Genomic DNA, 18012 nt, shown 5'->3' with positions numbered 1-18012 from the left:
TGATATTGATATTATTTGTTATTGATGTTAAGTTTAGCTTATTATTAGCACTAACAAAACAAAAAAAGTTCGAGATGAAATGATCTAAAACGTTCATGACTATTTTGATGGAAAACTAAAGTTAAAACATACTTGAAGAGAAAAAAGATTCAGGACGGTAAACAAATTAACAAGAGACTCCAAAGCAAGGGATTAGCCAGGATTTTTTGAGGGGAGGTGTTTTTTTGCCCAATTCAACGATGAGAAAATATTTAGCGGCGAATTAGCCAGCCGGTAAATAAGCGGGGGGGGGGGGGGGGAGGGGTAAGGAGCACACGTTTTTGTTTGTGCCCAACTCGTGAGAAAATATTTAGCGGCGGGGGGGAGTAAGCACTAATATATTTTTGGGCTCAACGGGGGGATGGGGGGGGGGGGTGGGGTGTACACTCCTTTTTCTCCCTCAACATTTACCACCCCCTTGATATAACGCAGATAAAGGGTGTCTTTAAAATTCTAAAACACCCCCCCCCCCTTTTTTTGCCAAGGGGGGAGGGGGGAGCCCGGCCTACCTACTCACAGTTTTTTAGGGTACGCGTATGCATGTTCCATCCCTTTGAAAGCACCCCCCCCCCCCCCAAGTCCGGTGTGTAAAGTCAATACAGGCCGATTTTTTTTGTGTGTAAACAAGTTGGACTTTGTTGTGTGAAAAGTACCCCTTTACCGGAGATTTTGGGAACATGAATGCGGTCCCTCCATCCCCCTCCCCTCGATACGCCAATGCTCCTAAGATCTACCCCAGAATCCTCTCACTGGCACCGGAATTGCCTAGGCCAATAATGGCCGAGAACATTGCGCAACGCACCGCGCCGATCTGGATCTGAGATTAAGCTATTAAAAAAGGAAAAGGAAGAAGGGAAAGAAGAAGAAGAAGAAAAAACCTTATGAAGAGTACGAATTTACAAAAAGTAAACGAAAAAGAAAGAATCAAAAAATTGAAAAGCGTGAATATTCTCATAAAGAATGAAACGCCGACAACACACACAAAAATAACAACTTTGCATAGTGGTTTAGCCCTGTCGAACAAAATACAACTATAATTAGACCATCATCATCATAAAAAATACTTTTGAAAGTACAATGTACACAAATATCTGCCCAATAGCTATCTCCAATAAAGAAAACAAAGAGAATCGAAATAAACATTAAGAGGCAAAATGGCATCAACATGCAGAAGAGGCAATAGAAAAAAAGACATTCTGGTCAAACCGGACTGACCACGAACAGGCGCCGGATGCCGCATAATGGTATCATCTCATTTGGTAATTATGACGTGCTCAAAATAATGATGATGGAATTATGAATATTAATTTTTATTACATAAAAAATGTATGAAACAAAACACAATGACTATGAAGTCAAGGATTATTAACATGAAACGCATCACTATAGTATAATTATATAAATACTGAAAATATTCACTAACACATTAAATAATGTGCCGGTAAATCGAACGAGAATACATTGCTCCGATTTTCCGACAGCAACATGATGCCGACAAAATCTTCCACCCCTACATTGGCTGATTGAAGACGGTGAAAATCTTATCATACTAGCGTATGTATACACTTTAATTGCTGATCATGGTGTAATATTGGTGACATTAATAAATTAGGTACACCGATTTGGGTTCTAAAAACACGTTACCGAACGTTCATCTTCCGGCGGATATCGTTAAGTCACACATCATTACTGAACCATCTGTACTTTTCTGCGGTACTGTGCTTTTGTAACAAATTACAATAGGGACTTTTAGATTTGCGTGGACTGATACGTGTGACGTCCATTCAAGGCAGTGCATTAAAAAGACGTCGATCGTAGCAATCCACGTTGTCGTTGTGCAAATCTAAAAGTCCCTAATATCATTACGTGACCTAATACTAATGAAAAGTTCACCATGGGCATATAGGCAATTTGTATAACAAAGTTGTATAACCCATAAAGCAATGTTTACGTCAATACTAGGTTTACTCACCCATAAATTCAATAATGCCATACAATATAGTTAATGATAACAAGAAACAACAAAACAAACAGCCGGAACATAATCACCTTCATGCGACAAAGTATGATAGTACACATGTACTTGTCTTGCAAAAGTTGAGAAATTCTTTCCCGCCGAAACTGCATAATAATTATTCGTCTTTAACCTCCCCTCACCTCCCCCATGATAAATAAAATAAATACAGACATATTCCTGATTTATCTTATGCATAGATTATGGCAGGTATAAATATTTTTATGAAACTCCAAGGATATGTATATTTCAAAGATATGCAATTGCAATTTCGACGAAATAACGTTTTCTTGTGCCACTCGTAGTTCTAGTCTTTCATAGAATCTGAAGCTCACGTCATGCCCCTGCTTCCACAAATTGATTTTCACCAAAACTGGTAATGGCAAATAGTTTATAATTATGGCAACTAACTATTTTAGATTCATGTTGCCAAACTTCAGGATCCATTATAAAGTTTTCTATAAATAATTTTACAAAAAATCAAAATACGTCACAGCATCCAAATCGACTGGAACGAAGGAAACATTTACACCATGTATTAGAATAAGCAGCTGGAGGGAAGTCATCATAGTTTATTAATACATTATAATGTTGTCGAGTGACATACAGCAGTGACCTCCCTGCATACAGACACCTGGTAAAATGCTATTGCAAGTCTCTCCTAATATGCGAAAAACTTTTCAGAAAATAGACTCTGTATAGCTTTTCTCTCACAGAAGAAAGGGAGGCGCGATGACTCAGTTGACAAAGTAGAACTATAGGAGGTCTCGATTGCGACACCAAATCGATGCGATAGCGCTCTTGCGTAAGACATCAGTCTTTAATATCCAGGCCCCTTGGATAGGACTTAAAGCAAGCCGTAGGGTCACTAGTTACCGGTGTTATTATTATGCAGTGACCTTTCAGCGGTCAGGTTAGGTAAAAATAAACCTAAACATCATAAATCATCTGTTCTCCAATGTAATCAAATTTTATTAAAGATGAGCAGGTGTTGAATAGACTCTTATTTTCCTCAGATGCACCATGCTAACATGAATACTTATTGTATACTCCAAGTTTCATCAAGCCTTTTGGTTCTTAAATGGTCTTAGATCGAGACATCATGATTATGCTATACTAACAGCAGATGGGCTCCGTATTGGTGGAAAATTAGGAATAGCGGGAACATCGGCTTTACATGTGCAATTTCTCCTTGATGCTGACAAGTTGTAACAAGGTTTTCCTACATCCAGGATGGGGAAGCTTTGTCGGATGAATCTCGAGCAGTCTTGCTTTGGTGGATTCGTTCCGTAAGTGCTCTCTGTAGCTGTATGAATAAAGATAATGAGTGTGGTATAACAAATTCAGATTTGATACAAACATTGGAGACGCCATGAAAGGTGGATATTTACCTCCAGGAAACTACCCCTGCATGCGATGATTATAACCAGACAACTATATCCTCTATGAAAGAGAATATTTCGAACTGCAGTATTTTTTCGTGAAAAGAAGCATATCTGTCCTTTTCACAAAAGAAATCGGGTTATCTGAAATTTTGTTTCAGATTAACTCTACAGAGAAATATCAGCAGCAATCTTTAACTTTCGTGATCCGACCACGACCTTCTCAATCTCGATCACTCCTTCTTTTCGTTTCTTCTTTCTCTTTCTATGTCATTTTATTTTTGTTGTATATACCGAAAACAACCCCACCCCACCCACCCCCCCCAAAAAAAAAAGCTCGTTAAGTGTTTAATTTCAATAAAACTTTAATCCATTATCATCAGCTTTCTATCCTAAAGTTTTCCATAATTCATTTTGACCTAAAGAATATATCGACAGTCTTTTCAGTAAGTCAACCACAATGTGTCACCGAAAGCCTTCAATCGTGAATACCATTACCAAGTTTGTCATCATCATCATGCAGCCTTGTGAGCTTTAATAGACGTTGTACTCTCATTTGCCAGCACTGGCGTACTGGTGGGGGAGCTTGGGGGGCGCCAGCCCCCCCCCCCCCAAATAAAATTGAACCATGACTTATTTTCACAAGTGATGTATAAATGTTCGTGATATCACATGGTTTTCAACAAAATGCTAGTTTCATCATTAATTCTTGCAAACTGACCCATTCCCAAATAGCCAGGAAGAGCATATGTTTTTTTTTATAGTCGCTAAGGGCCTTATAGTGGCCACTAACAGTAACACTAGTAAAAAAAAAAATCCTTTCCAGAAGCTACTGTGCAAAGCACTGTCGGGAGATAACATGCTACGTTTACCCACCACTCGGGCTGAGCATGCACAGATTTGCGAACGAGCGTTCCATATTTACATCATGTAACACTGCACATATAGTGGGGGGAATTGAATTCAGACAAGATTAAGAGTAGAGAACGGTAAAACGAATCGTCTTCTTTCTCTAATAATTTAATGAAGCGGGAAAGCTTCCGCGCTTTGCGCGGGAGAATTGAATTCAAACTAGGATTACTAGTCGAGAACGGTACAACGAATCGTCTTCTTTCTCTAATGATTTGATGAAACGCGAAAATGATTTCAAACAAGGATTAAGAGTAATAATTAAATGAAATGACAAAGCTTTCGCGTGGGAGGGGGAAAACTGAATTCAGACAAGGACACGATAAAATGAATCGTCTTCTTTCTCTATAAATAATGAAACGTGAAAGCTCTCGCGCTTTGCGCGGGAGGGGGGAAACTGAATTCAGACAAGAACACGATACAACGAATCGTCTTCTTTCTCTATAAATTTAATGAAACGTGAAAGCTTCGGCGCTTCGCGCGGGAGGAGGAGGGGGACTGAATTCAGACAAGGATTAAGAGTCGAGACCGGTACAATGGATAGTCTTCTTTCTCTAATAATTTAATGAAACGTGAAAGCTTCTGCGCTTCGCGCGGGCGGGGGGGGGGGGGCGGGAAACTGTATTCAGACAAGGATTAAGAGTCGGGACTGGTACAATGAATCATCTTCTTTCTGTAATTATTAAATAAAACGTCATGGCTTCTGCGCTTTGCGCGGGAGGGGCGAAACGAGGATTAAGAGTCGAGAACGGCACAATGGATCGTCTTCTTTCTCTAATAATTTAATGAAGTGTCAAAGCTTTCGCGCGGGAGGGGGGGGGGACTGAACAAATAAATTAGTTCCTGGCCCCGGGTTTATAGGGTTAAAATTGTAGGCATTTGGACATAGGCATTTTTATATTTTTTGGTAATTGGTGGCACGTTTCGTCGGTAATCGGTGGCCTCTACACCCCCCCCCCCTCCCCCACTTAAAAAAGTACTACGGCGAAGTACCGGACCACCGTCTTTGTGCATTGTGCGGCATCAAAGCATAATTTATACAATGTCTCACGACGTGACGGATCACTTTTCTCTAACTTCTAATGAATCCCCTTCCGCGCGAAGCGCGGAAGCTCTGCCGTTTCATCAAATTATTAGAGAAAGAAGACGATTCGTTGTACCGTTCTCTACTCTTAATCTTGTCTGAATACAAGAAGGCCTCTTTTTTCCAGGAAGTGCCGGTGGACGTTAATGCGCCAAATATGGTTCTCAAATTGCAAAAGATCCCTACTCTTGGAAGGGGTAGGAGAAAGCAATTTTACGTCATATTACTCCAGGAAGTGCCTGAATCTAATTTGGTTCTAAAATTGCAAATGCTTCTTACTCTGGGAGGGGGCCAGAACCCCCTCCCAGACCCACTCCCAGCTTGGTCGCTCCACTCCCTCGCCCCTTGACCCCCGCTGGGCCTTTGCCCCTAGACCCCACTTTGAGAAACGTTCAGCGGGAATTGCATGTTAGAGTGGGGTGATTCGGATTTTTTTTTGTCAGCCCCCCCAAACGTTTTTGCTCATTACGCCACTGTTTGCCAGGATTGTACACGCGGCAAAAAAGTTTTTATAACATATTTTCTCAAGTTCCACAGGATGCAGATCAACCATCGCGGTCCCTTCGTGCAATCATATCGCTTTCAATTTCATATCAATTCTAAATACCATCCTAAGATTAAATTCTTACCATTATAACTTTTACAAGAGACGTCTACGTGATAGCATGTATCATCCTGCTTCTTACATCGCTTGTGTAAAGCTCTGCAAATATTCCTATAGGTTTTTCGGGGCTTTGCTTTGACGTCACAAACTTGCTGCCCGATAGTTCCAAGCGGGCATTTGCCGCGGAGAATTTCATAACAAGTCAGCTGCGTTGCATTTTTATCTGAAAAAAGAAGAAAGAAAAAAAAAAAAAAAACGTGCATGAATTCTATAAATATATTTCAAACAAGTATTATGTCATTTCTTAAACCATGTACTACACGTTATAGTCAATAATACCAACCGTGAATGATAGTCATAATAACCTTGACTAATTTGTATAAACGAAAATCTGCGATTCGAAGTCTTGCATATTTATTAATCAGATTGTTATTCAAATCAAGTATGAAGTGGTGCACAATATACCATAGCCTGTGTTTACCATGAATGGCCATACACCATGGCCATGCGTGTCGGATAAACGTGTTATTCATTATAGTATAGATATTTGTGTTTTTAAAAGACATGTTTAATTTCTTTCTGGCATAAACAAAGAACAGCTCTTCAAGATGACCAATTGCAATCAGTAAATTACAATCAGGGGAAATAACTGTACTGTGTGCTGAGGATTACGTACCGGATGTTTTGAGAATATGGCACTGACAGGAAAGATTGATGGGAAGAGGAGGAGAGGAGGAAATAGGGTATCCAAATTTGGATGAACAGTTGAAGAAATGGGTCACAGAGAGAGTGAGAGACAGACATAGACAGAGAGAGAGAGAGAGAGAGAGATGGAGAGGGAGAGAGAGGGGGCGTGGGTGAATATACTTTGGGTAAAAGTGATGGAGAAGACAGAGAGATGTGCAGGAGCATGATGAACCCTGTGATTACTTACAACATACTATAGATTTCATTTTTCTTTTATTGATTCTGGAAATTTCAATATTTGATCTTGCTATCTTAACTCAACTCTTGAAAAATTAGTCATCCATTCATCCTTGAAACAAATAGCTTGAATTTGCCCACAAATCTTGTTAAACTCTCTACCGACATGCACCTCAACAGAGACACATTGGTCACTAGAGGAGGTGTGGCACCCTGATCTTACCTTCTTTTTGACATTTACCAATCGTGGTCGTATGTATTGGCTCGAGATCGTTCCCTTGTCTGCTACATCTTGTCTCGTTCAGTTGGCATTCATCTTCATAGATACGATAGTCTCCTGGGTAACCCGCACAGACCGGTACCCTCCTCGGACACGGATTGGGTTGAGGCTCTCCACAACCTGAAGGAAACAATCAAGACTGTGATGTTAAAAGGCAGTAACGATTGTAAAACATTTTGCAATGAGAGGAAGCAATGATAAATAGTGCAGACTACTACACTTGGCTCCTTAATTTTGAACACCATCTAATGGGGTGGGGGTACCGTGAGCCAACCCTCGTCCATTTAATCTCGATCACGACGACGCCTAGCTACTACCATAACATTTACATGAACTTGTTTGTTGTTGTTGTTGTTGTTGTTATTGTGGGGGGGGGGGCATTAAAATCTATTTTTGTGTTTCTTTTGTTCATATGTGATCACTCGGCTTTCCACGCCCTTGTTCATTGATTACAACTCTGCCCGCCCGTACCCCCCCCCCCCCTGATGCATGTACCCCCTCAATCGCGGAATGGCTATTCATCGCCTCTGATCCATCCCAATAATTGAAATTTACAGAAAAACACATTTCTCAGAAATCTAGTTCAATACTCCACTGAGTGTAGGTATAGCTAAAAAGTCCTACGAAACGAGCAAAATTAAACGATTTCGTAAAGAGCCCATACATATAATACAGGTCTGCTCTCAAGAACAGTGATATTTTCAAGAATGGAGAGGTGATAGGATACTCTGCTTACTTTCTAGTTGACAGCTACGTGGATCGGCGTCGATTATTGGCTCCCGGCCATCACATCTCACTTTGTAGACCTCACATTCATTTTCATAGACACGATAGTTTCCTTCGGAACCTGTACAAACGGGCATCCTGCTCGGACATGGATCGGGTTGAGGCTTGCCACAACCTGGATGTTTAGAGAAACAAAGGAAACGATGACTTGAACACTGGCATTTTAAAATTCACACAATCGAATCATGATAAATAATTGTGGTATCCAAAGCCCTTGCATGGGCATTATATGATTATTCATGATTATTCAAATTTAATGCATTTTTTGCCATGGGAAAAGAAGAAGCAGAAGTAAAAGAAGAAGAAGAAGAACAACAACAACAACAACAGATAAGAAGGAAAAAACGAAGAAGAAGAAGAAAAAGAAGAAGAGGAAGAAGACGAAGAAGAAGACCCCAAAACAGATTGGATCCATGTAGAGGCTAGACCTGCAATGGTGGGTTACATCTGAGCTCAAATAGATTGATGACGCAAGAAAAGCGGATTATTATAATGATAGTAAAAAACACCAGACTATATCTTATATGCCATGTAGTGAATTTTTAAATAAATGTTGAATATATTTTTACTATCAAAATGTGTTCATAAACTGTAACATTATAGTTAGTAGGCAGTGGCGTAATGAGCAAAAACGTTTGGGAAGGCTGACAAAAAAAATCCGCATCACCCAACTCTAACATGCAGGCCCCGCTGAACGTTTTTTCAAAGTGGGGTCTAGGGGCAAAGCCCCGGTGGGGGTCAAGGGGCAGAGCCCCCGAATCTCAAGGGGTATGGACATCAGGGGAGGGTGTAGAGGCCACCGATTACCTACAAAACGAGCCACCAATTAATTACCGACAAATATATTAATGCCAATGTCCCAACAAATTTAACCCTGTAAACCCGGGGCCAGGAAATAAGTTATTTTTCAGTTTTTCCCCTCCCGCGCGCGGAAGCTTTTATACTAATTCATTAAATTATTAGAGAAAGAAGACGATCCGTTGTACCTTTCTCGACTCTTAATTCTTTCTTTCGCCCCTCCCGCGCGAAGCCGGAAGCTATGACGTTTCATTTAATTATTAGAGAACGAAGATGATTCATTGTACCGTTCTCGACTCTTAATCCTTGTCTGAATTCAGCCCCCCCCCCCTCCTTAACTCGAAAGAATACGATTCGTTGTATCGTGTCCTTGTCTGAATTCAGTTCCCCCCTCCGCGTGAAGCACGGAAGCTTTGACGCGTCATTAAAATATTACTCTTAGTCCTTGTCTGAACTTAGTTCCCCCCTCCCGCGCGTAGCGCGGAAGCTTTGACGTGTCATTAAGTTATTAGGGAAAGAAGCTATGCGTTTCATTAAATTATTAGAGAAAGAAGACGATTCGCTGTACTGATGTCTATCTTAGTCTTTGTCTGAATCAGTTTCCCTCCCTCCCGCAAAAAGCGCGGAAGCTTTGACGTTTCATTAATTATCAGAGAGAGAAGACGGTTGGCTTTACTGTTTTCGACACTTAATCCTTGTCTGAAATCAGTTTTCGCCCTCCCGTGCCAAGCGTGAAAGCTTTGACGTTTCATTAAATTATTAGAGAAAGAAGACGATTCGTTGTACTGATTTCTACTCTTAATCTTTGTCTGAATTCAGTCCCCCCCCCCCCCCGCGTGAAGTACGAAAGCTTTGACGTTTCAATAAATTATCAGAAAAAGAAGACGATTCGTTGTACTGACTCTTAATCATTGTCTGAATTTTCAAAAGTGTTTCTTTGTCCGATAAAAAGTCACAGTTCGTGGGGAAAAAAAATTGCCGGCCGACCGACATTAAACATCTCACCGACTTCAAACTTCTGCATTGATATACCTGTAGTACACGAGGATCGAGCAAGAATACCGACACAGCAACATAATTATTTATGCGTATCTTTCTTGCTCCCTCGACGAGACGACTCCAACCAACATCCCCTTTGCTCTCTTGCTCCCACCCCTCTTCTCGTAGGCTCTTACCACCCTCTCTCTCTCCTCTCTTTCACCCCCCCCCCCCCGTTACTTTTGTTTCCTTTTTCTCGTTTTTTCTTTTATTTTCATTTCCTTTCTTTCCTCTCCTTTCTCTTTTTCTTTTTTCTCTTTCTTTGTTCTCTTCTCTTTCCTTTCTTTCCTTGGACATGGTTCAATTTTATTTGGGGGGGGGGGGGCTAGCGCCCCTAGCCCCCCCCACCAGTACGCCAGTGTTAGTAGGCCTACTATGCCATTTATTTCATTTAGGCCTACAATCGAAAACCGTACGGAAACTGGAAAGAGATGCAATGTTATATATTTTTCCAACTGATTTGTGTATACAAATTACAAAACATCCAATGCTGCATGATAATATTGACAACATATAGCTTAGAACTGTTTGGTACCTCATGTTTAGAAATGATATGAAAAACGATGGTACTATATATGAATATATTATGAGTACTATCATCACTCACCTAAATCACAAAATGAATCATGCATTAGGAATGCTTTGGCTGCCATCATTTCTAGTAAATTGGCATAGTACTCCCCGTTTGATCCACATACCGTTATATTTATAAAGTCTGCAACAGGAAGTGAGAAAAACCATTAAATGATAGCATATCTAAAAGTAATATAAATAAAATGAATAATGTAGTCACGTTCCTGCGAATAATTTTGACATGCTCTTGACTAAAGAAGTCATATAGGCCTATGTGGAAATTAAAAAAAACCTTAAACCTTTCCCTAATCCAAAATAATTGTGATTTAGTGGAATACATGAAGCAAAAAAAAATATATATATATGCCTTTCATGACTAAAATATTGATCGGGGAATGTGCGCTTTAACCCTGGCCCGCGAAGGCTGGTTATGATTGAGATATTACCATCAACACATGACAGATGTCGGCCGGGGGGAAATTATTTTGCTTCTAATTTTAGTTGTGCTGAATCAGCTAGCCTTCTACCATCTGGAGGCCCTATCATGCACAATGACTCACTGTACTTTCTTATAAAGCATACAGATTAGATGACCAATACATGATCAGTTTTATATTTCATCCACTAACAAGACAATAGCTATGGGGGCCTGTATATTTTGAAAGAATGGCGACAGACTTTTCAATCTGCCAATCTACAGCAGTCATTTCATTCATTAACGACTAATCGGCATGAGTAACGGGGGCTGAAAAGAGGTTGCTGTACTGTACGACATTTTTTGTTTTAATCTGTCAGCAAATCCATAATCGTCAGAAGAAAAAAATTGGACCACCATCCCCACCCAACCCATTTCTCGTTCGTTTGCTTGTTCGAAGAAGAGAAAACATCGACAAAGACTGTATCACCATCAACTTGAAGTGCTGTAAGACATCACATTCAGAATGCCCAAGGCTTTGAGCGCTGTCACCTACACTTGAACCCAATTTTGAAATACTATCCGTGACAGCAGCAAGGAAAACTAAAGGAATATGCTGGTATATTAAATTTCTTCGTATTTAGCTCTTTAAACGTTTAATTGGCAAGGGATAGCTCTGTAGGAATTATATTGAAATCGAGAAAGAGGCCAGGTTCCTCCGACTAATGGTGGGGCTAACTTGAAGCCGATCATTCGATCTGCTACAAAACGAAATGTAGAAACTCGGCGACAATCTCATATGTCAATTCATGTACATTTCAAAATTAAATCAAACGAACTCGTGTTAAAAATACCATTATGAAAGGAAAGAATGAAGAACAGTACTTATGACGAACTATCTAAAATGTAATAGTTTATTCCTTCTTTTGTTTTGTGATACTTTAATTACAATGAGGGGAGCTTTCCACTCGATCATTGAAATATTGGTTCAAGATGACGGAACGCAATTCAAATAAGCAACTTCATGTTGGCGGGGAGAGGGGGGGGGGGGGAGTCTACGAGTCGAATGATATCATTTTAGCTACCATTTTTGTATGCCCATGGTGGGCGGCAGGGGCGGCGATTTCTTTTCATGACAGGGGGAGGGGGACGAAAAGCGATGGATGAGGGAGCAGTGGGGAAGAAAAACAAAATCCGCATCACCACCACTCTTACATGTTACATACAGGCCCCGCGGAACGTTTAATAAAGTGGGTGGGGGGAATAAGTATTAACGATCAGGAAGAACAAAGCGAGCGAAGCAAGTGGAGCGTAAGTTGGCGAGGGGTCCAGGGGCAGAGCCCCGTGAAGCTCATGGGTTTTAGGCATTTAATAGCGGTCAGATGAGCATCCAGGTGGCAGAGGCCCGGAAGCTCAGGGATTTTAGGCATTTCATTACGGTCAAATTAGCAACCAGGGGCCCGCCTTAGGGCCCTTGGTGGGGTCTAGTGGGTTAGCCCCCTGGGGGCTCTGGGAAAAATCATGCCATTTCAGCAACTTTTGTAAATCACTGGTATCGAATTAGAAATAGACCACATTTGAATTTGATTTGGGGGGGGGGGAGCAACTGCCCCAACCCCCCCCCCCATCAGTAGGCCAGTGCCAGGGAGCTTAGTGAACGAGAGGGGTGAATGTGACGGAAGTGGCTACCCACTCACAGGTTTTTGCAGTTTTGTTGTATTAAAAAGATACATTCCTAAGCAAAACTATAGTAAACAAAAAAAAGCAATATACTTTTTGCACACGAGAAGATTTTTGTATTTTTATTTGTCTAAACGCTGCTGCACTCTTGGGCCCTCCAGTGCCTAAAAGTGTGTTGCAGTCTTTAGTCAGTATTTGCTATGCATTTTTTGTGTGCATTTTCCGGGGGAAAACGTTCCCCCTAAACAAGTTGAAGGGGGACCCCCCCCCCCGTGACCGCCGCCCCTGTTGCGCGGCTCCTCGTTCTACACTTTAAAGCTTATCTGCCATAGTTTACAGGAGGGATTAGACCGCCCTGCAAGGTCACTGGACAGGTGGTTATCTCATCAACTCAGCTCTCAGTTAACATAAGAAAAAGAGCATCTTGGGGGACCAATGGTCACCGATTAGGCATTGTTTGTTATAATATAGAGGGCGCAAGTAGCTACAAGTAGTGCAGTGGGCCTTTAAGAAACCACTGGCCAGCAACTACTTTATCATACACAAATACATGTAATGAATGTTGACTTGGTATTGATTAACACACACAGTTCACCTCAATCCAAATTTGTTTTCGGACCCCTCAGATCAACAACAGACTGTGGTGCTGTAAAGTTTAATGGCACACAGTTAACATTGCTATATATTATCCGTATTAGCCGATTCATGTTGTCATTTATATTCTAATTATGTTTTAAGCAGTAAATACATTTAATTGCAATACTTAATCAAGTCAATGAACGTGAACAAGGCAGCAAGTTCGACTACTTATCCATTATCCCATAATCACCTTGTTCCTTTGACGGTTTTTATATTGGTTGATCCCTGTCTTTAATCCGATCCTAAAACAAAATATGAGAGATACTCTCGAGCGAGTGATCATTAACTAAATTGCCAAACCTACTTCCGAATGAATCATCGTATGTTATGCGTTCCATGGTTATACCATGACACGATCGATTTACTTTCTTACTACAGTATCCCCCAGAAAAACTAATTATCATCGCAAATGAAGTCCATGTGTGAAATCGCTCATATCGAACATCAAGAAATGAAAACAATATGTTCAACGACCCACTTGACAACCTCTAAGTATATGCGCTGACCTACACATGTAAACCGCATCTGGGTTGAACTTCAGCCAAGACAGTGTCTGCGGTTTTCAGAGTTTCCCCTTTTCTGTTGAATTAGCGGTTTTAGTTATAGTAGGGGTTGTGACAATAGGGGTCCTGTTTTCAAGGTAGTGGCAAAACTCATAAACTTGAGGATAGTGATTACACCAAACCTCCACGCTCTTTTACGTATGAACTATAACATGGAGGGTAGGGAATAAAATATAAATCTCTATACAGTGGCCCGAAAACTCTATTTAAGATAACTCCGGTACCAGAATAACTTGGTTTGAATAAAAAATAAGAATCAGAAAGATACAGATTAAAAACGAGATGATAGAGACCAAAACTCACATCTCCCTGATTGTATTAAATACAATGAAGAATACTCTTTCATAAAAGTTTCAAGGAAAGTAACCGCCGGAAATATAGCGGTGATGTCATCGCCTCACTATTCACCTACACTGTATTGTCCTCCGTTTATTTCGATATAACCCTAATTAACAGCCCCCACCCCGGAACAATTTCGTCAAACTAATATCCTCGGTGTTATGACTGTGCGTTCTATTTCATGAATGTACCCTAGCTTGCCTCTTAATTGCCCCTCTACACCATTGTAGCAAAGATCAGAATGTCTTCCTGTGATTGGACAGACAATGGTAAAGTAAAAGAGATCACTTTGTGTTTATTCCATTCTTTTTGTCTTCTACACTCTAAAAACCCAAACATTTGAAAAGGCAAAGAGTGACATCGATTTTACAATGGTAGTAGATTTAATATTAATAGCACTTTTTAACGTGCTGTATTCAAACGACCAAGCATGTTTAAAGTATAAATCTACCATTTGAAAATGTTGTCACTTCTCGACACTTTTAAATTTTGATTTAACATTTGAGATTTTAGAATGAACGTTATATTCACTTTCGTTTCCATTCGTGGTGAATTAATAATTATCGAGTAATTACATACACTGTAATACCGCTGTAGAGGGGGGGGGGGGGCAGAACCATACTAAATCGATGAAATCTTAGTGGCCTAGCTAGCTACCACCAGGTAAAGACAAACAAGATTGCCTTATATATAACTCGTATGGAATTCCACGTTCATTAGCTTATCGATTCATATAATTAGTATTCATTGGCATGGTACCCTTATTGTGTAACCATTGGACTCTTTGCGATGATTAACTACAGAAACCTAATTAGTAATGAATAACAATTATCCGATTACGCAACAGTTTGAAAGCCTATATTATTAGTGACCTGTGCACTATCAAGGCCTGGGCAAACATGACGTACGAACGAGGACCGTAATCTTCTTGTCTAAACAAAATTCCACACCTTTGTATTTTTTCTTCTCGAAAGCTTCAACAGTAATGTTTAAAAAGTAGTTTCTCCATACCTTCACGAAACTGCTATGAACTTGTAGATTGGTCATTCAATTCTTTATGAGGTTTTCTGTTATCTGTTCTTCAATCAATATGAATTTTAAGAATATAACAAGATTTAGATTGTGTGTTATGATGATCGACATATATATATATATATATATATATATATATATATAGTTGTGTTTGTAGCTAGTTTCAGCTACAAATCTTCTACTAGTAATGGTTCAAGGTCATCCTATTACAAGTTTTGTTTGGACAATTACTCACTTGTCATTGTTGTATTTACATTTATCATGTGTCGATTTCTAGGCGCGATTCTATTTTCATCATTTTCCCTCCAAATAAATGGTTTTGTTTTTTCACTTCAATTTCAATTTTTGTCGAATGGAGATTTGCTTTGCTTCGCTCACATGTTTATATATAGATGTAATCCATTCGTCTCCATCAAACATCGGACATCCCTTTCAAGAGCAGAAGTTTTCTTTTCTTTTCTCGAACTCTTAATTCATAAAAATATCGTGAAACCTACACAATTTCTAAAAGATGTAATCCCCTTTATGTAATGCTACCATAACAATTCTAGCATAATCACTTATGTCTATCGTTTCATCCCTTTTATCCTTTTCATGCTCTGCTGCTTACAGTATGGCAGTCTCAAATAATGTGAGAATACATATTTAGAATATTTTGTTTTACTAGTTAGATAATTAAGTTTGCCAATACATGTTAATTGAAACCAGGTTGCCTATACGTAAAATAGTTTGACCTGGTAGACCAATGACCTTTCCTGCATACCTCAATCACAAATAACATTACTCAAAACCAGTATGATGTAAATTTGTATTACCATTCGTGTTATCAAGTGCTCTTGGCGGTCTCAACCTAGCTCTCATGGTAGCCACAGTACTGAATAGGGCGCTCGAGCTTGAGCCAGATCGTCTAGTTCGAGGTTCAATGTACTCTTCTGAAGTATCCTCGTTGTCGTCGTCATTAGCCCTTGTCGTCGAGGTTTGGCACTTTATCACGATCACGAAGAGAATCAAGGATATGTTTCTAAAAGCTCGTGGTAAAGCCATGTTTCTTAAAGTCAAGATGATGATAGTAGAATGATTGGATCGCTAATTGCCGCGATGTTGTGCATACAGCGGTCAGTGCGCTCACGTACGTTCTCAATAAATTGTTTCCCAGTTGTCCCCTGAGCTGACTTCCGATTGCACGATGATGATTTATTCCAATTAGTCCGGCTATATTTCCAGATTGTTATATTTCCTTCGAATATCAGTGGATATTTTTCCTACCGGAGCTGATGGAATGTTTTATCACGTTACAGCGAGAGGACATACGCGTATGGCATGGCGAGCTTTCTGATTCCAGTGGTCTATACGTCCACGTTGAAGGAATGGCTCCTAGCTAGGCTATAATAAAGCTGTAGGGATTCTGTCTGTTTGCTCACAGGTGCCGTGTCATGTTCGTGTCAAGCTGGAGCAACTGCTAAAAAGTAGATTTACTTCAATCGGTGTCGTGACAGCGTGCCGCCCTCGACCACCTGTCCCTCTCTCCACCCTCAGCTAGGTTTCCCGTGTACGTGATTACCTGAATACCGTCAGATTGTTTGGGGCAAGGGTGGGGTTACTGGGGTGGATTTCTCATTCACACAAGAGAGATGATTAAGCTCTTTCGTCAATACAGATTTTAATTCACGCATAGAAATTCGTATGAACACAACCGGTGCATGCAACGTCACAATGTAAAAAAAACGGGCTTCAAGTTCTGCCACCCTAGAGACTCGCCGAACACAAGCACCGTTGCAAAAATATTGCTTTGTGAAGCATACCAAAATATTTTGACGGCTATATAATTATCCAGCGTCAGTTCGTCACATGCAAGCATCGAATCCGACAATTGAAAAGTTTCCACTGGCCATAACAAACGGGGGAATGCGTTATATAATTGTAGTATAGCTACGTAAGCCACTTTTCGGGCCGGAAACTATTAAACAAAAGTTAAACAAAAAAAAGAGTCAGTATGGTGGGTGAGGATGAGAAGCAGATGATGACGTCGTAATAGAGCGGACTTCCTGTTCTCATTGTGCGATGTCAGAGCGGTATGAAAATTGAATGAAAAAAAAAAACACCCGAACAGATATCAATGACAGTGCCCCAGTACCCTTTGTCAACCCACTGAGGTTACACCGCTATACCATTTATACATGAGTTTATTTTACAACTGCAGGCTGGGCCACAATATGCACATAAGAATTGATCCGTCATCACAGTTAAATTGTTTTGTTTTTTAAATTCGCTTTTGACTGAGTAATACTTCAGACCACAAACACCCTTTACAATAATTAACACCTAATATAAAAGAGTATATCCAATGCTCACATTAAGCTAGGGCTGCTACAAATGAATAATTTCGTTTGACATTTAACTTTCCCCTGTAATGATACTCTTGCCCCCTCCCCGTACGCATTATTACAACTTACTGCACGGCTTTTTGATACGGGGGGGGGGGGGGGTGAGATATTCCATTGGATGGGATAGGACAATTGACTTTAAAGATAATTTTTTGTTCTACTTCAGTGGATGTTGTTCCAGGGGTCTAGGGGCGCGTGCCTCTCCGGCCCCAAAAAGAGAGGGGAGGGGTAAAAAGGCCTTTTTACTTTTATTCTAATTTGTTTGTGATATAATTTTCGGACTTGGGGGATATTCCATTGGATGTGAGAGGACAATTGACTTTAAAGATAATTTATTTGTTCTACTTCAGTGGATGTTGTCCCAGGGGTCTAGGGGCGCGTGCCTCTCCGGCCCCAAAAAGAGAGGAGAGGGGTAAAAAGGCCTGATTACTTTTATTCTAATTTGTTTGTGATATAATTTTCGGACTTGTGCCCCCCCCCCCCCCCCCCCCCCTCTCCCCTGCCAGCGAATCCTGGATCCGCCACGGAA

General features: G+C 40.4%; 1 protein-coding gene across 2 annotated transcripts; it reads right to left on the bottom strand.

The window, feature by feature from the left end:
- Positions 1-1039: 1039 nt before the first annotated feature.
- Positions 1040-17050, bottom strand: LOC100891187. Of its 2 annotated transcripts, XM_030972624.1 has the most exons (6): positions 15915-17050; positions 10466-10573; positions 7973-8137; positions 7180-7356; positions 6058-6255; positions 1040-3359 (listed from the first exon to the last, which is right to left on the bottom strand). In XM_030972624.1, exons 1-6 carry the CDS (start codon positions 16141-16143, stop codon positions 3160-3162), a joined length of 1077 nt encoding a protein of 358 aa, XP_030828484.1. In that variant the 5' UTR covers positions 16144-17050; the 3' UTR covers positions 1040-3159. The 2 variants fall into 2 exon arrangements, with proteins under 2 accessions (XP_030828484.1, XP_030828485.1); XM_030972625.1 differs by lacking the exon at positions 10466-10573 and having other exon boundaries at positions 15915-17041.
- Between the last annotated feature and the right edge of the window lie 962 nt (positions 17051-18012).

The sequence above is a fragment of the Strongylocentrotus purpuratus genome, unplaced genomic scaffold (assembly GCF_000002235.5).
Source record: "Strongylocentrotus purpuratus isolate Spur 01 unplaced genomic scaffold, Spur_5.0 spur5_scaffold_6, whole genome shotgun sequence".
NCBI classification, from domain to species: Eukaryota; Metazoa; Echinodermata; class Echinoidea; order Camarodonta; family Strongylocentrotidae; genus Strongylocentrotus; species Strongylocentrotus purpuratus.
This window is presented reverse-complemented; position numbering and strand designations above follow the sequence as displayed.

Coding starts and splice junctions, on each gene's coding strand:
- LOC100891187 (XM_030972624.1), bottom strand. CDS start 16,143: ATGGCTTTACCACGAGCTTTTAGAAACATATCCTTGATTCTCTTCGTG. Junction 10,574..15,914: donor AGCACTTGATAACACGAATG/GTAATACAAATT, acceptor TTCCTGTTGCAG/ACTTTATAAATATAACGGTA. Junction 3,360..6,057: donor CTCTTGTAAAAGTTATAATG/GTAAGAATTTAA, acceptor TTATTCATACAG/CTACAGAGAGCACTTACGGA.